The 21,904-nt window shown below is 45.7% G+C and overlaps 1 protein-coding gene across 2 annotated transcripts in view; it reads right to left on the bottom strand.

Annotated features, from left to right (window-relative positions):
- Positions 1-2,705: 2,705 nt before the first annotated feature.
- The window catches only part of LOC133207734 (BEN domain-containing protein 5), a 965,731-nt gene continuing 946,532 nt past the window's right edge, over positions 2,706-21,904 (bottom strand). For both annotated transcript variants that reach the window (XM_061344850.1, XM_061344851.1), the window contains exons 12-13: positions 17,581-17,677; positions 2,706-5,294 (exon numbers count right to left, since the gene is read on the bottom strand). In XM_061344850.1, the coding sequence (XP_061200834.1) occupies positions 5,171-5,294; positions 17,581-17,677 (221 nt within the window). In that variant the 3' untranslated portion in view covers positions 2,706-5,170. The remainder of the gene's footprint in view (positions 5,295-17,580; positions 17,678-21,904) is intronic.

Here is a 21,904-nt window from a genome sequence, read left to right as displayed (position 1 = left end):
CGTCCTGATGAACCCTAGTATGCTGTCTCCCTCCTGGCTGCAAGGGTACACTGCCAGCTCATAGTCAACTTGCCACCCACACACCACAGGAAGTCTGGTCCATAGCACACTTATCTCCAGAGGATGGATGAGGTGAGGGTTGGTCAGCTCTGCTGGGTCTGGAGCGTGTGGCTCTTCCCTGCCTGCAGGAGATGTGGGGAGATGCTGTGGGCCATCCTCCCCTCTAAATGGCTGCATCAGTATGCATCTTCCTCATAGCCCTGGGCTGCAGCAAACCAAGTGAAGTTGCTCTCTGCTATTAAACCGTGGCTATGGACCACTGAATAGTGATACTAAAGCACAGGGAAAACCTGAGTCAACTCTTGCAGATTGCTTTGAAATTGTTTTCTGCACAGGGACAGAGAGACTTTAAGGGGACAAAAATAAGTTCCTTTGCAAGCCATGGCAAATGTTTTTAGCAGCCTTCAGTACAAAAGCAAGCTCGGTGTGCTCTGCTTATAAATCGTTACCATCCAGCACCATGCCTCTGGCTGCTGAGGAAATGGGTTTAACTTATTTTTATGTGAAAAGAGGTAGATAGACACGAACACACACACACATAAAGCACACACATATATATAGCCTTGGAGGCAAAAAGAGAATCCCTTATCTGCATTTGCGATATCTTCCTGCACCAGGTAAGGAAAGCATCTTTTTCCTTTTAACTGGGTGCTGTACCTACATTGTTTCCTTGCAGTGTATCTTTAGGTTATAGCAGTTCACAAGGCTTTTTTCAGCAGATGTGTTATTCAATTACTTCAGGGCTTTTCCATTTGTAATATTATGAAGCAATGATAGCCAACAGACTTCACCTGTCTTTTAGAGATAGCCAGCCTGGTAATTTTAACTCTGCCCATTTTATCCACACCAGTAAATCTCATAACATGGTTATAGAGAGATTCCAATTTTTGTAGAACCTTCTCCTGGGAATTCCTGTATACAATATTGCCATAGTCTGTAATGGACATAACCTGTGATTGGATTAATGTTTCCCTAGTGAAGAAGTCAAAGCATTTCATGTTCCTATAACTGGTTTGCAGCTCTGCAGTAAAGGTCTTTGGTGTGGCAGAGAAAATAATTGCAAACGAAGCCCCAATCAGAATATATAATCCCCTCACAGCGAGGGTCCGATTCAGCGCAGTTAGACTGCCTGCGCAGGGGTTTGAAGCAGGATTTTCTTGTCAGGAGAGCAGAATGCACAGAAAAGAAGTTAATTTCACCATTTTGATAGTTGTCACCCAGTCCCATGCAAAGGGATGTAAATACGTTGCTGCAGCTCCAAGGGAGGGCCCTCCAGCTCACTGAGCAGAGTGGAAACAAGCAGGGCGATGCAATGGAGCTGTGGTCGCCCTGTAAGAAGAGCCCTCTGCTTGTGCTCAGATAAACACATGCCCTGGTTCTTAAGGGTAAATACTGTTCTGTCAAATTGACTCGCAGTTTCAGACCCCATCTTTGCTTCTGAACCTTTCACAATCCCTGCTGTTGCCTTACCTTGGAACCAACACAAGTGACTAGTAGAGAATTACTGCGGAGTGTACAATGTGCATTACTTATGTCCGAGACACAGGTCGTGTTCTCCAAAACAAGAGGCTCATGGCAGGCCTTCAGAGGTTCAAGGCTCATCTGAAGCAGGATCTGGCTGCTCAGGCAGAGGAGAACTTCTTCAGCACTCGTGGGAGGAAAGTGAACTGGAGACTGGCAGAAAAAGGTCTCATATATTTCAGCTCGCATGGTGGTCTCCCCAAGAACTTGTGCAATGGTGTGTGCACATCATGCACACTGCCACACCAAAGCGTAAGACCTCATCATGCTTACGTGATGCTAGCAAAGACCCCAGCAGGCTCCCATCCCCAGCTGGACAGGGATAGCTTTTGAGAGACATGGTTTATTGGTGGACCCCAAAAGCAGAGGTGGGTCTCTAAAGAAATCACTAGAGTCAACTCTGCCTATAGGGTTCAGAAGAGATGTGATCAGGATCCCAAGGTAGAAAAGCAGGTAAGGGTACCTGTGGGTGGAACAGAAGGTGCCAGAGATAAACTGAGACAGGACTGAAAGGAGAGGCAAGAGCCAAAAGTTTGAATGTGCAGTGCTGGAACAAACATGGGGAGGGTGGGATCCAGAATGGGCATGCTGCCTGACTGAGGAGCAAGGCAGATGCTCTTGGCAGATAAGCTTATGTTTGGATGTTGTGGTATTGCTGGGCAGGTGGAGAGGATGGGAAGAAGGTTACCAGCATGGGAGCTGACAAATGGGATGTCATGATTTCCCATATGGGTAACGGAGTCCAATCTGTCCTTTCTATCCAGCTAAAGGCTTGGGATACCTCAGCAGAAAGGAAGCGTCTGTGGCAGAGATGAGCAGTCCACATTAGGTCTATGCTAAGACCTGGAAATTGCAGACTGTGGGGCAGACACGGGTGTCAGGAGACAGGTAAGAAGTGAGGACAATGAGATCCAAAGAAGATCAGTTATTAAACCTAAACTTCTCTTTTAATGACCATCTTTCTTTTAAAAGACCAGCTTTCACAAGTCAGATAGCAGGAGCCTCTGACAGCCAAGAGCAGGGCAGGACAAGGGCTTCTCAGAATCCACTTGCCCACGTCTTGGTATTGAAGTAACTCTGGGTGCCTGTGGGGAAGGAGGAATGAAAATGAACCAGCACGCTCATTCCACTGCTGCTTTTATCACTTTATTCAGATTTCTAGAGCAGACTCTTTAGCAGCTAAGCAAACATCGGAAACTGTCATTATATTTATATGTACATATGGAATCATTCAAAAAGAGATAATGAGGAATTCTGCAAGTGTTTTTCCAATGAAAATGCAGACAGAACATTATCACCCCAGTAAACCAACTTTGAAAGTCTTCCCCTAAAACCCAACGATAGTAATAAATTAGCACTAGATTAATTCAAAGGAGAACTTGTTCCCCTCTGCGTACCTTCTAATCCATATCTCCAAGAGGTCATTTTAATTATCACACTGTCACTGCTATTCATTACTCTGCTTTTGGAGGCAGAGCCAGCACTGTGCCTCTTGGATGCCTTGGAATTCATCATATGAAGGCATTTCATTCTCCCTAAAAACATGCACAATTTAACCCCCTTACCTTGAAATACTGATGATATGAGATGTGCTTGGTGTTTTAGACCACTCTCCTTCCAGTGGGATATCTCTTGTTTTCAACCAAGTTACCCTTACCAGAGAGAAACTAACTAATCAAAGTCAAGCTAACGATTAGCTAATGCACAGACACATCAAGTTTTGTCATATCCTGAGTAGCCTGTCCTTTTTCAGAGGCATGGAAAGCCAGGTTTTTGTCCTGACTTGTACTTGCTCACTCTTTCTGTCCTGCGGCAATGTAAACTGGATGGAAAACATGCCAGCAGCATCCAGGTCTGTTATGATGGGGCTCCAGAAGTGCATGTGAGGTCCTGAGACACATCACAGACCTCAGCCTTGGTCCTGCTTGCTTCACGTTTACTTGTATGGAAAGGACCTTAAGGGCCTTACGCAGAACTCGCTTCTATCTATAGATATGGGACTGTATTCAAAGACAGATGAGCCCATATGAGGGCCTACTAGCTCTCTGGCTGCATGAATGCAACCCAGGCTGCTTTCAGTTCTTCCTAGGGTCACACCTTGGTTCAATGTTGGTCATGCTCAGGCTTTGCAGCCAGGTTTGCATTGCTGAAGAATCAGGGGGTACTTTCAAAGGGACAATAAATTTAGCTTACCCAGATGGTCGGTTTTAGCCTATACTTATCGGGTTTTCTCATACATTTTATCTCCAGGATGCATTCTTTTCACAGGCCACTGCAAGAAGCCAGCTGAGTCTGACTCACATAGCACTTGGGTCCTGGAAAAGAGAGGAGCAACCAACCCAGCTCTTTTCCTAGAGAGCAGTGTCTGGGGATACTGCGTCTTCAGGGCCACACAGCACCAGGAGGAGCACATTCTGCCTTGTTTCATAATGCTTTCTTCACCTTCAGTCTGGTTCATCTACTCACTCGGTCTTGGCACCTTATCTCCTCCAAGCCATGGCTACAGCCCAGCTCCTAGCAGAAGACACTGAAGCTTCCCAAGGCTTCTGATGGGTTGTCAAGGAGCACTTCCTAAGTGCACTGTCCCTTCCCATCCCATCAGACACACTGAGACAGCCCTTAGAATCACCCTCTTCTATTCTCCAGTTTGAGAACCACTGTCCTCCTGCTTCGATTCCACATCACTGGCAGATGTTTCAGCTAATCACACACCACAGGAAACAAGACTGCCTAGTGACAATGGCTTTTTGCGGACATTTCACATGTAATGGGAAGGTGGGGAGGTTTTCTGGGGGATTTTTACAGTATGAGCACAAAACTATTTGTTCACCCCTTTCAGCACTAACCCTAGCTCACATTGCCTCAGCCGTACATCTGTTGTGAAGCCCCATCTTTCTAGACACCAGCCAGTTTTTTGCTGGAGGGCAGTGGTTCCTGCCTGTTAGACAGGTCTTGCAGTGAGTTTCATGCCTGCAGCCTGACAGTAACATCTCTCATTTGACCCTTTTCCTCAAATGATCTGATAGAAGAGCAAAAAACCTAACCATGCAGCAGATGATGAACGGCACACTGAGGAGTGCCTGCCTGACTCCCAGAAGCTATTTATCAGGCTCTCTTAATGCAAGCTAACAGGGCTAGCACATGCAATTGGCATAAGAGCTGAGCCTGACACTAAAAGGGGAGACATCACATGGTGCAGCAGGGGAGCCAGGACTCCCTCGTTAGCTCATCGTATGGATTACCCCTTCAAAGAGAGAGCTGGTGGAGGAAGAGGAGGCTTTCTCATCTTTACAAATAGCTTTCCAGCCACTGCAAATGATTCCTGTAAATCTATAGGGTCACTCTTTTTTTTTTTTTTTTCCACCCAGAGATGAAGGAAAGAAAAACAGAAAAAAGAAATTGATTTCCCATCTATAAATAAAAAAGAATCAACAGTAAAATTTCACTAATTTCCCTCTCCCTCTTTTATCCTTGGACTGTTACCTTAGAAATAGTTGTCTGGGAGGAGAAAAAAAAGAGAAACACCATCAGTTCCATATCGCAATGTGCTCCTCCACCTTGCCCCACAGACCAGCCCTCCTCTTCTCATTCATCTCCTGGAGAGAGGCTGGTCCTTCAGATGTGCCTGACTCCTCTTCTCTGGCTTGCCTCCAGCATGGCTGTTTCCTTGTCCCCGCTGGGTAGTGCCTTTAAAAAGTGGCAGTTTTTCCTTCCTGCCAAAGAAGAGAGAGAAAGGACAGGTATTGTGAACCACTGCGGTGTTTGAGCAGCAGGTAAGCCCCATGTGGGATGTGCTCTGAGGAGAAGCTGTGTGTAAAGTCTCACAGTGAAATGCATCTGTAAGGAGGGCTTTGGCAGCTGGAGACAAATTAGAGGTGGTAAAAAACCAGCTGGTCCCATTCTCCTCTGGCCAGAGCAGGGTTAGTCCTTCCGGGAGGCTTTGCGATAGCTCTGAGCTCTCCCTTTGGGTAGATGCACTTTTCCACTGTTTGCTCCTCACTGCACCTCTCACACGCCTGAAATGTTTCACATTTCTGCTCATTAACAGCCCTCATGTCACTGTGAATATTTCCTTCTGGGGCATATAGCATTCACAGGTCTGTCCACAGCTGGATTGTCCAGCTGCACTCACAGGTGGTCCCCAACCCTTCAGTGACAGACTCCTACTGCATGGTTGGGGAACACCCATTGCCCAACACATGATGCCAGTGCTTCCAGCATCCAGACCAGTGCCTTCAAAGAGCCTGATGCGACAGTGTTATTTCACTGTGATCATTAATCCCAGTTATTAAAGAATCATGCAAAACTTTAGTTGTCCCTGTAGTTTGGAGTGTGGCGTTTCCAGTGCACCTTTTGGGCTACAGTCCTAGCACAGCCGTGGGAGTTTAACTACTGACCTTCAAAGGAGCAGAGTTACACTAAACACAAAGTGCTTTTGTAGTGATGCCCCAGGAGTTCATGGGCTAAGAGCTGAGCTCCTCACAACTCTACACAACAGAAACAGCTCCTGGGCTTCCTGCAGCCTTACATGGAAGAACAGACCTACTCTGGAATGCTTTGGTTCCTCATACTCTCACTGCTTGTTTCCCAAAATGCTGCTGGATGTGTGTTTATGGTGTGCACAGCAAATGCTTGCTGCTTTAAGGAAAAGTAAATTTCTATCCTTTATTATTGACTAATTCTGTTATATGGTGCCTGATCTACCCTTTAAGCACTCAGTCTGCTCCCTCCATTATCAGTTATCTGTTTGGTCTGGCTTGGAGCTAGATGAGCTTTAAGGTCCCTTCCAACCCAGACCAATCTGTGATTCTATGAGATGGAAACCCAGGTTTCTTGATCTCTCTGCCCTGACTCACCTCTGAGGAACTGGGCCCCTCTAAACCTGCCTTCCCCACCACACAGATGTGTATTTGTCAGTGCTTCTGCCTTTATTTGTGGAAGAAGGTTTTAAAATACATTTTAAATGAATTGAAATAACATAGGGGCTGAGGGGGTGCAGGGTTTAGAGGGCTTTACCTCCACCAGCCCTCCTCTCACACTGCTGTCACAGCTGCCAAGCAGTTCAGCGTCTACTGCATCTCCACAGTTCAATCACCAACCTAAGGCACAGTGGTATTTTGATAAGAGAAACGCTGAGACAAAAATAAGTAAATTAGGACCCTGGGAGGGAGACCTGAAAGGCACACTGAAGTGAGAACAAGCCATTTCTCTGGTTCTGTGGGTAATTACATTGACATGTTCCTAGACAACGCTGCAGACCCAAACACAGCAGCAGCTGTGGACCAAACAATCATGCAAAGCAGAGGCAAACCAGCTAGTCAATCCATCCCCTGCCCTGGGGCAGCATCAGCTCTGCTGTGTCACTGCTGACAGCCTGCCTGCCTGCTCCCACTGCTGGACAGGCAGGCAGGGCTTGGCTCTTCCATTAGACACTCATTTCTCTGTGCACACTCGTCCAGGCCACTAGAATAGCACTGCTGAATGTCACTCTTATTCTCATCTCCGCAAGTGAAGGAAACATAATATGAAACATGCAAAGAGGATAAAAGTGCGTTTTAAACCTTCCTTTTCCCTGATTTTGGGTAACACAGAAAAAGGAAGTCGTGACCAACAGCACTTATAGATGGGATTTTTAGACACTGGCCATTTTTAGCAGCCATTCAGCATCCACTGAACTGAAGCATCATGACCATCGACCACTGTTTACATCAGGTACTTGTGACAGAGCAATTTTTTTTGGACATAGAGCCAATTGACAGTCACGATCAAATCACAGCGCTGCTGTGTATTCATGGTACATACAACAGTTAATCTTGCAGCCATTAAAACGGGTTTGCAAATTGAAATCTCAGAGGCATAGCAATTACAATACCAAATTTATACCACATCACTCAGTCAACTAATTGTACATCCAAAAAATCACCACTTGAATAATCTGAATACATTCACCTTTACAGCTAAAAAAACCCACATGCTTGATCTCAACACAGTTTTCAAGTTGCAGAACCCCATGGGGGAAAAGAAAGTGCCAACCTCTGATTTCAACAGCAAGATTGCTTCTATTTAAATACAGCAGATGCATAATTCACAGTGAGGTCAAACATCCTGGTGTTCCCAGTGATGCTCTTTTCTATGTTCTGCAAAACAGGGATATTGCTATAGCTTCCCGTAGCACTCTCAGCTCATCTGTAAGAAGACAAGCCCTATATGTATCTACTTCAAACATAGTTTACATGTTCATATCCAAAACACTGTATCTGGATTTCTAATTGTTAGGAAACCTTAAAGGCATTAAAATGAATCAGCAGACTTAGAAACAAGGCTAATGTTTTAGATGTGATGAGCTTTACAGAGCCACCACCATAGGCATCTTTGGGGCATTTTGTGCCACATTGGAGCATTTTGAGCTTTTTCATACAGACTTTTGCTTCCATCCAGCAAAGCAAGTCGAGGTGGGGAGCAGTAGATTTGGATTAGCGGCTTTGCAGCTGGTGTGTTAGAAGGCCAGTATAGAAGAGAATTTGTGTTTAAATTGCAAAGGGAGGCGAAAACAAAATTATCCAAGCCATGTGAGTGGGATCAAAAATGAACCATCAAGGCTGGAAAATGGCTAACCCCTGATCCCTGAGACCAAGAAATCTGCCTGCTGTAATGTAGCTGCTGATCTAATTCTAGGTTTCCCCTCCATACAGACGAGACGCGTTTCCATTGTGTCCATCGCTGCTAAACAATCACTGCGTGATTACTTCAAATGCTTCACTCTTAGGGATGCACAATTAGCCAGGCCCATGTTTGACACTGCAAGGGGAGCACAGTATTTTCTGGGGATGTCTGACAAGTTTCAGTCGTAAAAGACACAAATCAAACGGCCCAGCAGTTAATGACAGCCGGTGCCCTTTGCAGTTAGGTAATGTGCGTGCTCCAAAGCAAGGCCAATTAGAAGCAATAAAAACAAATCTGAAATGTTAGAGCAAAAGTCGGCAATCCTCAGCCATTACCACAGCCTTGATTGTTCTTTTCTTTCCAAGTGGTCACCAGTGCTTGTTTCCAGAAAGTGGAGTGCACTTGCCACATCACCACCCTGCCACTACATCAGATTATGATTTCTGGGTGATACAAACCCCATTGATGTGGTGCACAGAGAATCCCAGCACTATCTGGAAATCTCATCAGGTGTCACTACCTTTCTGGATGCAGGGGCTGGTCCATGCTGCTTATAGAGAAGGCATCATATAAGAGCCTGGTCACCAGAAGAGTTTGCTGATGTCCCTCCCTCTGCCACAGAAAGAGAGACATGCTGCTTGTCATCCATCCGTTGGTACCCGGGCCTCCTTCCCCAGACCACAGCAGCAAGGCATATCTGCTCCATGTATGGATGCTGGAATAATTAGCTTGTAACTGGAACCATGTTATCACATAACAGAAGGAGCCACAGTTACAACATTTGTGGCTCAGACCCAGCCATTGTTATATATCTTTACTGACCCTGGAGCAGGAAGCTGCAGAGAGGATGGGAATAGGTTTTCTCTTTTCCCCTATCCTCCTATTTCCTAAGGAGCAGCAGGATAATAATGGGTTACACTTACCTGATGAGATGTAGCAGAAAATGACAGTCTCTTGGGCTTGTTCAAGTTAACAGTATGATATTGGGATTAGTGTGCTCTGTACATCAGACATTACCCATGTCAGCCCACCACCACACATAGCAACTGCCTCTGCTCTTTAGAAACAGAGGGAAAGTCCAGCCATGGCTGAGGCATAAAATGGCACAGATGCTGTAAATCTGCTTACTGAGCTCTGGCTTCCTCAGAGCAATGAGCCCAAGGAAGGAAATGGAAAGCAGGTGGCTATCTCCAGGCATATCTATGGAGGATGCCTGTGAGAGCTAATCCAAATACGTTTAGGGTGTAAACGTAAAGCTGATTAGCAAAACCACAGTAAGCTCCTATGTGGATATGCTCTTTCAGAGTTAAAGTAGTCATAATTCAATTTAGTCATTTAGCTCATTTCCAAAAGTAAATTAAGGTGGAGTAAATTAAATTAAATCAAATCAGCTGACAGCACCTTCGTTTTGAAAGGGATTGTTAACATGGACCAAACCTACTTCATACAGTAATGCAGATTATTTCCTCCTGCTGGGCCACCCATCAGACACACTGGCTCCCTGGTTGGTCCTGAAGTATTTTTACACACCTTCTGTTCAGGGACTCCCTGAAAACAGGACCAAGCCAGAGGTGTATTTATCTGTTTGCATGTGCTTTAGTGTGCGTGCGTGCTGAAATCCAGGGTAAAATCCTTCCAGCCGGCACCCTGGTTCCCTAGTGTTTGACAAGGTAATTGTTGTAATGCGGTATTTTGGTGAACCCTCTGCTGAGAGCTGGCCAAGCCCTGCAAACCTCCCCAGGCTGTAAATGGATCCTTTTCACTGAACCCACGCAAATGTGTCACCATTTAAAACCTGAAACGTTTTCCTTAGAGACAGCTACAAGTATGGAGAGTTGCGTAAAACATGCAGACGTGTGTGGGAGTGAGCTGACAGATCATAATTACCAATAGAGAAGGGGGGGGAAAGCCCCAGAAATTAATTTTTGAGGCAAAACATGTAATTTTCCTTTAAGCCATAGTAGTGCTCCCATTACTAATGCAATTTACAGCCCCGGAAATCAGACTGAAGTTGTTTGACTCCTCAGCAGTTTTTTGTGTGTGTGTGTTAATTTTCCTTCTAAAGAGCACTGGCCAACATGGGAGGATAATGCAAAGGGATGTTTAGATACTCATGTGAGTGTTGCACTGATGGAACACACAGGGACCTCTGGCTGCGAGGTGGAGTTCCTGTGCTGGCTTAGTAGGATGTGCACCCATGCAGTCCTACCAGTAACATAGGGAAGACTTAAACACAGTCTGGTCCCACTTGTCCATACAAAAGCAGCATGGCTGTAGGGCACCCCATGCACCAGGTCCCGGTGAAATCCCTGAAGGCTGAAATCCTCCCTCCAAGGGAGCCAAGATTTCATTTCTCTACAAATTGTAAGTGATTTTGCTGACCTTTCTCTGGAGCAGCACTAGAGGAAGGGGAATAAACCATTTACTTTGCTGTGTCTGCACAATTCAAAGGCCCTGACAGTAGCATTTATGATAGGGGCACTGGTTTGGTGCCTTGGGACTTTCTGGGAGTCCCTTCACCCCCTCAAGGGCATAGTAGGATTAGCTGCTGCTGTTACAAGTAGCCTGGGGAGGTGAAGGGCCTGTATGTATCCTCTGTGGGGAAGGGGAATGGCCAGACCCACAAATGTCTTCAGGATTGCTCTGGGGAACTTCTCCTTGAAGACCCAAGTGAGTTTTATTTTGCAATAACAAAATCCCAAACTTACTAAATATGGAGACACTGAATTTGCTGTTAGTGGCAGGGGCAGCCTCTCAGTGTGCCTGAAAAGCACAGCTGAATTCTGAGCAGCCTCCTTGCCCGCATGGTTGGAGAATGTGTAGTTCGTTTGGCACACACAGAAATTGCATTCAAACCAGTTTGCTAACTGGGCTTTGTTTTGCTATAGTAAAACAGGCTTATACCCTTATGCCCAAGGAATGACTGGCTCAAAGAAGGTCAGCAGCATCGCTTTCCATGTGAGAGAAGTCATGAGAAAAAAGAGTGCCTGATTTTCCTTTCTCTCACAGCGTTTCAATGCTACTGTGCCCTCAAAGCTGTGGAGTACTCCAGATCTCTGAGTTCAGATTTGTTCTAGTACATCTTTTCTGTTATTGGACTCTGCTTCCCTCTTCACCATTGAAAGTAGTGGTGGGGAATGATAAGGCAGTGATTTAGGTTTGGGAGAAGTGAGCTGGGATGGCAATAACAGAGCACCTAGAGAAGCCGTCTATGTAAAGCTTCACTCCCAGCTCACTTCATTCCCACCTCTCACGTCAGACATGGCCAGGTCAGAGAAAGCATTACCAGATGTAGGTGAAACCTCAAAAATCCTGAAGGCAGAGCTTAAAAGTGTAGAGAGGAGTTTTCCTGAAACACAGGAAGAAGCAGACTGGGATGAACATCTCAGACACAGCACATGCCAGAAAGCAGCAAATGCCCGAGCCTGTAAGACCACACAACCTCGGGACACAGCTCTTCAGTGTCAATGTGGGTCTCAGAACTTGAAAGGCTGAGTTGTCCTGGTAGAAGTGCCTCTGATCAGACTGTGCCCATACACAGGAAGACATTCCCCAGCTCCACCCAACGTGATGCCGATGAAGGTGCCCATCACCTCTGAGGATGATGGGACAGTCCCGTGGGCCTATCCAGCCTGTTGGATATGCAGCTCTGAGATCATACATCATCATTAAGGCTGCAGAGTCAAGCAGCAAAAGGAGGAATTGCCAGAACAAAGGCTGTTGGTGCAATTTTAATTCAGCCTCCTGGCGGATATGCCTTCTGATGTGGTCTTTAATTACCTCATCACAGCCTACTTTTCCTTCAACAAGACTGCTGCTTCATTCAGGGCACAGTGGACAGATGGCGATTAATGACGGGCCAGTCAATATTTTGTTCTGTTCTTTTTTGTTCAGTGTGTGGCCCCAGGCATTATTTGCTGCGTGCCATCAAATCCCTGCTCTTAGACAGAATTATTCATCTTCTCCTGGACTTCTGTCTCATGTGAATCAGTTTGGCAACTGAGAGCTTCCTGCACAGGAGGGAATTTCTTTCCCAATACTCCTGTAAGCAGGAGTTGCAGATGCTCCACTAGTAAGGCCCAGGTATAATTTTTGGGGGTACCCACATTGTGCCTGTTCCAAACCTCTAACCTCAGCTGTAAGCACTCAGCACTTCCATAATTTGAACTCCAACGTGTCCAGAAAATGGGAAACATGGAACTGGTGGCTGTTAGAGAAAAAACCTCCATGGTTTAAAGAGGCAACAGCTCCTCTGCTGATGCTGTGCTGGAGCAGGGCTCTGTAAGCGGGCAGAGTGAAAGAACAGAGCAATGCTGATATGGGCAAAGGGTGGACTTAAGGCAGTGCAAGGTGGCTGGCATGTGTGAATTTTCCAGCAAAACTTCTGTTTTCCTGCCTTAGCCATTCCCTGTAACAGCTGTTCTCTGCTTAATCTCTTACAAACTTCTCACATTTTACCAATGATTTTAGAGGAGGACATCTCTCCCTTTCAACCTAAGTAATCTTAACCTTTACTCTGACACAAGTAGAAAGAGGTGAGTGCAGGACAGAGATTCTGTAAGAGGAAATGCTCCCTGTGCCACATGCAGCATCAAAGGGGGCCCCACTCAAATGCTTTCCAGTGAGTGCAGTGGGAGCAGAATTTGCTGGTCACTGAGCAGCTTAAAAGAGGACAGTAATGAGAGGAAGGGCATGAACCTCCGTTGCCACCCAACAACCCCTTTCTGCACTGCAGTCTCATGCTCTGTGCCCACTTAACCCAACCTTAGAGATATGTCTTTGTATCCAGGATGGACTTCCCTGTGCCTGTCTGAAACACAAGTGGTAGTGCTCTCTTCTCCAGCAGCACAGAGGTCTCTTTTCCTCTGTCAGAAATTCATAGGCCTGTTGGCTTGTCACTCCAGAAAATGTCCATCATTTTCAGCAAAGCTTTTAATTCATTAGCTCCCATAGGAAACCATTCTAACCTTCCTGCCCTCCCCAGCTGAGTCATCGATGCTTTCCTATCTTGCTGCAGACACATCATCTTCAGGAAAATAGTTTCTTAGCATGCTGATAACAACAGACATTCTCTTTCTGAACTGGATGCTTGTTTGGGATCGCAGGGTCTTCCCATGGTGAGAACTGCAGGACACATTGGGGTTACTGTTTGAAACAAGTCTGACCTTCCCTTGCAGGCTGTGGGATACCCTGCATGGCCACTGGGCTGGGCTACTGGAGAACTGGGGGAAAGGGGATGAAGGGTTCTTGGAGGGACTGGATGAGCAGCATGGGAGAATAACCGTGCTTGACAGGGAGGAGGTAAAGATGAACTGGCCAAGAGGTTAAGGCAGTGCTGAAAAAAAGCCCTTTAAGCACTTCATGTTCATATATGGCCTCTCTACAGAGTCAGTGTACAGTCCAAAGGTATTTTCAGGGATCTGAGCTACCTGGGGGCTTGAGGTTTGCCCAGATTCCCTTGGTTACAGAGAGCAGAAGCTTCTAAGCTTTATGTCTATGGTCTACAACTGTGAACACATCTTGCTGGTGAGGCATCAGGATTGCACAGTGCAGAGACAGGCGCTCACCCTGACCCTTCATAGACCACCACAATGATGGCTTCAACATCAATTTCTAGCAACTGATCACTCAGGGCCAAATCACAGCACCCATGGTGCCCGCACACTGGCTGGCCCAGCAAATACTTGAGGGCTCCAGCCCTAACTTCACTTTCACAGTGGCTTGTTGGTAAGCCAGTGGAGCCTGACTCCCAGGAGGGCAGTGGACACAGTTCCACAGCAAGGAACTGAAGACCCATCTTCAGGAGATGCTTGTCCCAGGGATTTCTGTAGACAAGGGCAGGTGGAATTTAACCAGCCGACCAGTCGGATTCACTTACAGGCACACAAGCATCTTATGCAGATGCAGCTATTTCTCCTTCCCCGTTGAAATAAGCTGCACAAGTGTATGGGATGAAAGAGGGTACCCCAGCTCCAGCCTCAAACTTGGTTTTGTAACCAGAGATGCATCAGTTCTTGCTTCTCGCTCCAGATGTTCCTAATTCATTTCCAACTAACCTGCCTGCATTGCCTATGCTCTAGGATGGCTATTGTCAAGACAGGCTGACTGCATGGCCTAACATCTTGAAAGGTTCCTTGAATTTGGGTGCCAGCCACATTTCTGACGCTGAGGACCATCTCTCCCTTCCTGTGCTTCAATTTCCTTCTCTGAAACATGGTGATAGCAACGCAAAATGTTTCCTTCTTTAAGATCATTCAGTCAGATGTGCTCTGGAAGCGCTGCAAGGTTGTTGCTATTTCCAGGGCTATCGTTATAGCACATTTTGGCTGCACTAATTCCTTCAGACGGAAATTGTTCTGCCTGTAGTAGGCTGGGACAAAGCAGCCAATTAGTTGTCCCTTACATGTTTATTAACTCTGCAGCTTTCTTTCAATAAGGATGTGGAATCTGTTAATGTTTTAATATATTTTCATAAACTGTGGGCACAACATGTCCTGTTTCAAGCTAACAACCATGCCATATAATTAGTCCTGATTACACAGATATCTAGTATCATTTTGCATATTACAATCCTTTCCTAGTGCCATTGCCCAGCCAAGGCATATTTAAAGCCACAGCCATCTCCCTTCTGTTTCTCAGCTGTCTGCAAGATTTTTCTTTGGGCAGGTTTGCAGTTAACATGAGAGCTTCAAAACAATTTCATTTCATTGATTTACATTTTATATATATGTATATGTAGATATAGATATAGATAGATAGATAGATACACACAGGCTCTAATCAAATGTTAGGTGACAATGCCCGGGATACAAATAGAAGGCATTTTCCTACTCATAGAGAAAAGCCAGCATTTGAAAGCTATCAGGAAATTAAAAATGTGACTCTTTAAAAATCTATTCCTTAAACATCTGTTTGCTTTGGGCTGGATATTCACCATATTTAGGATTTTACTGCAAGGTAGAACTCCCCAAACAAAAGATCCCTCACCCCATTAGGCGCTGGTGGGGGAACGAGAAAAATCTGCTCTGTGCAACCCGATTATAGATGTGTATCTTTCCCTGCTGGCATAGCTGTCTCTATAGAGATGGACATGGATATTTGATGAGATTAAAATGCTTCAGTTACCAGTGTCAGTGGTTCTTTAATTTAAAATGAAGAAAGCAAACAAACATTCCTTTTGATGAGGTAACTGAATGATGCTTCGGAAAAGCACTTTGCTGTCAGGTGGTAATTAGGTTCAGTAATGGTTGTGGGTTTTTAGCCTTGGAGGCTGTGGCCCCTGGGAGTCTGAGAGAAATGATACATTCAATTTCCAGAGGAGAGGAAGATGCTGGATGCTTTTTCTTTACTAACCCTGCAGGTCTGTGCAGATAAGAACATTCAGAACTGCAGCGCTGACAATACTCCTTGAGCTAGCCTGAACTGTTTTGTCAAGATCATGGACAGGGAAAGGGAGATGGACTCAAAGCAGGGCATTTAAACACAATCAGGCTGGCTCTGACCACTCTGGAGCTGCCAGAATGGCTGCACTGATAGGATATTTTAAAAGCTGCAGAAGGAACCCCAGCAATTGCTCTATGGTCCGGGCTGATATTTGTGACATCCATCTTAGGTATCACTAGGAAACCTTCAGTAGGAAAGTGTTCCTTTGCCAAAAAGCAACTGTTCCCACAGGTACCTTTTTAAGCTGGGAGTAGGGGGAAAGTGGGGAGAAGGGAGTGAATTTCAAGGCTCAGCTGCCTCCCTTGCCAATGTGAAATTGCCTTTTCCATTGCAAAATATAAACTATTTTTAGTTGTGCTACTAAGAGTCGAAACCAAAATGAAACATTCCAATTGGCCCAAACGCATTTAATTGGAAATTTTGAGTTTGGAGGTATCATTGCTATCTTCGCAGAACTGAAGGGAATTCTGGATATGGTGTTTCCCATGAAACAGGAGCTCTGGTTCCTGTTCTGCTCCCCTGCTCACGTTATTACCCAGCTTTGCCTGTTCAAGGAATGATGTATCTCAACAAACGGTTCAGTGGTATCTCCCCCTGCTCCTCACACAAGCTAAGAGACACTGAAAGGACACCAGTTGGCCAACACCAGACATGCAGCCAGCAGCACTGCAGGGATTCAAACTTGGGCATTTCAAACCCTCTGTTAACAACTTTGTGCATCGCTCACCAATGCCTTACTTCACATCCAAAAAGACTTCCCTTTGTCCAAACATCCACTGAGCTGGTTTTAAAGCTGAAGTAAGGACTTATGGTGAGAGGGGATCCCTGGGTAAAGGGTCCCATTTGGACTGGCAGAAGGAACCTGCCATCCGGCTGCCAACACTATGGCAGGTCCAAGGGGAGATGAAGACCCCTGCCTTTAGCACAGTAATTTCCTGAATCATAGAATCATAGAATAGTTAGGGTTGGAAAGGACCTGAAGATCATCAAGTTCCAACCCCCCTGCCATGGGCAGGGACACCTCGCTCTAAACCATATTACCCAAGGCCTCGTCCAATCTAGCCTTGAACACTGCCAGGGATGAAGCATTCACAACCTCCCTGGACAACCTATTCCAGTGCCTCACCACCCTAACAGGAAAGAATTTCCTCCTTATATCCAATCTAAACTTCCCCTGTTTAAGTTTTAACCCATTACCCCTTGTCCTACCACTACAGTCCCTAATGAAGAATCCATCCCCATCATCCCTGTAGGCCCCCTTCAGATACTGGAAGGCTGCTATGAGGTCTCCACGCAGCCTTCTCTTCTCCAGGCTGAACAGCCCCAACTTTCTCAGCCTATCTTCATACAGGAGGTGCTCCAGTCCCCTGATCATCCTCATGGCCTCCTCTGGACTTGTTCCAACAGTTCCATGTCCTTTTTATGTTGAGGACACCAGAACTGCACACAATGCTCCAGGTGAGGTCTCACGAGAGCAGAATAAAGGGGCAGGATCACCTCCTTCGACCTGCTGGTCACGCTCCTAAGCACTGAATGATTTCACTTCTAGAACTTAAACTTTTTGAAATAAAATATGTCTGATTTCCCTCTCACTCTCAGGAGATAAATGAAAGGTAGGTCCATTAAAGACACTGGTGCGAGATTGGTGTGCAGCAGACAGAATTCAGGGAAGATATTGACATCTCCAGAATCCTCTGACTATTTTTTCAGACATAACCCAGGTATCTCTCCTGATCATAAATGCTTCATTTCCAAATGGAATTTCAATAAAACAAGCACAGTTAGACTAGCACGCTTGTTACAAATCCATAATGCAGTAGCACTGAAGTTTAGTCATGAAAGGTATTAAAAAAGCAGCCCTGCTAAAGCAAGAGAAATTGCTTTCTGACCTACCGAGTTTTAGGAGTCGGTGCTAGTGGTCCCTCCACCAAGGAGTTCAGCCTGTAGTAATCCAAGAATGTCCTGGCCACATTTCTTCCAAGCTTCATATCTGTGAGTTTTTAATTAAGGAGCATTTTTGGAAATAATAATAAAAAGCAGAGTCTAAAGGTAAATTACTGCTATTTGGTGCATGAGCAAGTTTTACATTAACCGTCCCACAGTGCTTAGGTTTCAGGCAAAATGACTTACACAAGCAGATAAAGTGGAGGTCATGGTCTTTGCTTCTTGTTTTCATAGGCAGATGCTGCATAAAACCACAGACAGGAGGAAGGAATCTCCCTTTTCCCCCATGCCTGGTTGCAGATCCCTGTGGTTGTCACGAAGTAATACATTAGACAAAAGGGGTCCTCCAGTTTCCATGTTCAGGGAAAACAATTACCTAAATGTTTGAACACAGGAAGCATTTCTATGTTTGTATCCAGCAAACAAGGTCAGCAATGTCACGATATGAACTAGCCATGGACCAGTGTACAAACTCAAGGTTAGGATGCAAGCCAAAGCCATCCAAACCTTTATCACTGACCCCCATGCTGTCTGTCCTAGGAGAACAGACAGTTCTTTGTCTGTGCTGTATTCAGGACCTGAAGTGGTCATTTTAGCACAGAAATGGAAAGACAGTAGACTACCTTAAGGATGTGAGCAGTAACTCCAAGGGCTCTTCTCTCCTCACTAGGCACAATTCCTCCTTCAGTTAATCCTAAATTCAAGACTAGTCAGGTGCTGTGCATCAGAGTTCCCACAGAGACCTTGCAGGCACAGGAACCAGACCTTCTTGGTGACTCAGTTTCCTAAAAAGAAGCTGAATCACCTGGGAATGCATTGAAAAACAATTGTAGGCAACATATGCATGGGGTGAATCTCCTGCTCATGTGAAATGTTAGCACTAGGTCTGCCTGTTACACAGCATCACCTGCTTATCATCTACAGGGTGATATCCAATGGAGGGAAATGCAGTCAGTGCCATTATCCACAGCCCTATTATGGGGGCTGTCCCCTTTATTTGCTTATTTTGAACTGATGCTTATCTATGCTACAGAAACCACATCTCTAGGACACTGCCGCAGATGGTCGCTGTAATGGCCATTTCGGGAGTGCTGATGCAGTAGGAGGGGTGGGTACATAGCCTAGGGAATCTAAATACACCTCGGGATCTAAAAGCACAGCAGTCCATGAAAATAACCCGTTGCTGGGTTGTTTTGTGTGCCTGTTCTGCTTTATCAATAGTTATCTGCTGATGTTTCCGTTAGAGGAAAATTCCAGAAGTGCGGCATCCCAGGGGCTTCCAGCAGCGCCTGTGAAGACGGTAGCTTCTAAATGAAGCTCTTATTACCCGCCCACTTACATTAGACACATCAAAACAAGTGAGCATGAGACACCAGGTTCAGGCATCACTCTGAGATCTCGTTCTCATTTATTTCTTTATTTAAAGGGGAGGCTGAACTGATGTGACTCAGTCTTTAGCTCTAGTATGGAAAAAAAGCCAGACACTAGCACTGCAGTCAAGACCAGTTCTAGTGGCTGAAGTTGACTCCTGACACTGCTTTTCTGTCCAGTGATCTGGTCCCATTTTTCCAGTTCCCACTGCTGTGCCTGAGGATGGTTGCATGCATCTACCCCTTCTGTTTCAGGGTCTATCCTGATATGCTATCATTGCGATCCTAATACCATACGTGCTGCAGGCATCTATATTCTTCTGCACAAGAGTACAGCAGAGCCTGAACAGCTGGTGTTCACGGCTGTTGTCTGCGTGGACAGGGATAGCTGCTTGTGTGAAACAGCACCGGCTGTTGCAGGGCTGTGGCAGTACCCTGCCAGCCTGCCAGCACTGACGGACGAGACTAACAGTACCGTACGTGCATGGAAGTCAAGGAAGTTGGAGGCAGCTGCAAGTTTATCCGTTCGAGTGAGGGCAGCATTGCTTTGACAGTGTTTTGTGATTGTGACTGGAATTTGGGGATGGCTGGGGTCAGCTGGTTTCTGCAGATGTGAACTCAAAGCAGAGGCAGAGGTTAAGAGTTCAAAGTAGTCTGAGAAAGTGAGAGAGGAGAGGGCTGCCAAACACGGAAGGGATTGAGGAGACTAACATGGCTTGATCTTGTGGTTTCTTTCATTTACTTGGCACTTTAAAGACATAAAGGGGTAATTGGACTCAGTAAAGTCTCTAGGACATTTTGTCACTGCCAATCTCAGAAGGCTCCTCTGCCAGAAGGGGCCCTGCTGCCCTTTTCTTTGTCTCTACCTTGCTCCTTGTGTTTGCACAGTGGGAAATACCTAACCTGCTATGCCGGGGGAAGAAGCCCTTTGATGAGACTGGGTGCAGACAAGGAAGTGGCTACCTGAGCTCCTACAAGGGTGCCTTACAACTCTGCCTTAACCATGACCTGTAGGAATCCAGTTCTACTGCTGAACTTAGGTTTTAGGAATAGCTTCCTAAAGGCAGGGACAGTTAACCACTAGAATAACCTGCCTTAGTCCATCTGGAAATTGCCAGCTGAGAGGTCTTCAAGATCAGGTTAAACACACAGCTAACTGGTCCTGTGTAAAGGAAGTATAGAAGGGCTTCTAAAGCCATTTCTTCCCATTCTTCTACAGTTCTTAACAGGTTTTGCAGCCCGCACAGACCTTCTGTTTGCTAAGATTACCAGGAAAGGTAGAGGCATTTTGCAGAGCATAGACACACAGGTATGTGGGCAGTGGGAAGACACTGGAAATGCAAACCTGTGCCACATGCAGCCACTGAAAAGTCATGAAATGGGAACAGCTTGCAGTCAGTATTGATGGAATGCGACTCAAACCAGCATGGGATAAAAAATGTGCATGTTCTCTCGAGCCATCCTACGCCCTCTGCATTGCCTGCTGCCTCTGTAAAGGATGAGCAGTTTCTGTCATGGAAATCAGGCAATTGATATATAAAACAGCAGTAACAGTCTCTCCATGTGACTGCCTCACCTGGGCAAGGAATGGCCTGACTCACGCAGTAAGTGCAGGTGGCACATGTATGCAGAACCAGTGGAGGAAAACAAATCAAAGCAATAACATTTGCATTTAATTCAGGTACATGGAACACCCGGACTCCACTTTGGCCTACAGGATGTCATAAACACATAAATAACTGCAGCTACAACCAGAACCCATGTTCAGTGGGTGGATTGGTTGATGGGTTGGTTTTAAACCTCATTCCTTTCTGCCATCACACATGCTGTGCTTTTGCCCACAGGAACTCCCTTCCTTGCTTGAGCTGCACTTGATAGAAGGCCATTTCATTTCCCAGGTATTCCCATCATGGGAGTTCAGCTCATATGAGACAGTAGAAATCAATTTGGGAGAGTCATGGAGGAAACGTCTGAATCTTCACCTTCACTACTGTCTGCAGCACCCTTTCCTCTCCCTTCCTGGAGATCCCAAGATCCCTTCTGCAAAGGCTGTTCTCACAGCACTCACTCTGAATAGCATCAGTGGTTTTGGGGAGATTTCAGGACAGTCTGTGCACAACTCTGCCAAATTTCACAGATGTTGGGAAGTTCAAAAACCATGCTGGGCTCTCTGCAAAATCCCCATTTTTATGATCCCTACCATCCCTCACACCCCAAAGCTTCCAGCTCTGCTAAGGAAAGAGGACAAAGGCATAGGGAATCTCGTAAGCCGTTACTAGTTTTCAACTAGGATTCATCGATCATATTGTGAACAGTCTGCTTAAGCTGGAGCTTTTAGAAGCACAGATACAGCCTTGTTCTGTCTGTGCATGAAGGCAATAAAAATCTCAATTTGGAAACCAGTTAGCAGTACAAGTCATTAGGGGAGGTACTAAATGTTGCTGCTTTAATAGCTCACTGATCATTTAATAATGTCTCTGCTGCAGAGCATGGTGGCACCATTTGCTCCCTTTTGTTTTGCTTTTTGAAATTCAGGGTCATTCCACTTTCAAGTGAGTGGATTATCTCTTTTACTTCCCTTTTGCCAGACACTGCAAAATGCTTTAAATAATTAGGTAAAGGATAGCTCCTTCAAATTCACCATCTTGTTTCCATAAGGTCCAGTGTCATTGCTTTGGAACAGGAATGGAAACCGTGGTGGTGGTAAGGATTTGACAAGGGCAAAACAGTTAGCAGCCCCCACTCATCTTTGATAAGTCCTGTGGGGTCTCTGCCAAGCAGATTGGATCTCTGGTTTTATGTCTCATCTAGAGGACGGCACCTCCATCAATGTGAAACACTGTGCTGGGTTATTAGTTTATGGAATTCGTCCAAGTTTAGTCCTAAACAGGATTTAAAATTGT

The sequence above is a fragment of the Neopsephotus bourkii genome, unplaced genomic scaffold, assembly GCF_033783945.1.
Source record: "Neopsephotus bourkii isolate Nb327-2 ecotype Australia unplaced genomic scaffold, CSIRO-AGI_Nbou_v1 NB_234, whole genome shotgun sequence".
NCBI classification, from domain to species: domain Eukaryota; kingdom Metazoa; phylum Chordata; class Aves; order Psittaciformes; family Psittacidae; genus Neopsephotus; species Neopsephotus bourkii.
This window is presented reverse-complemented; position numbering and strand designations above follow the sequence as displayed.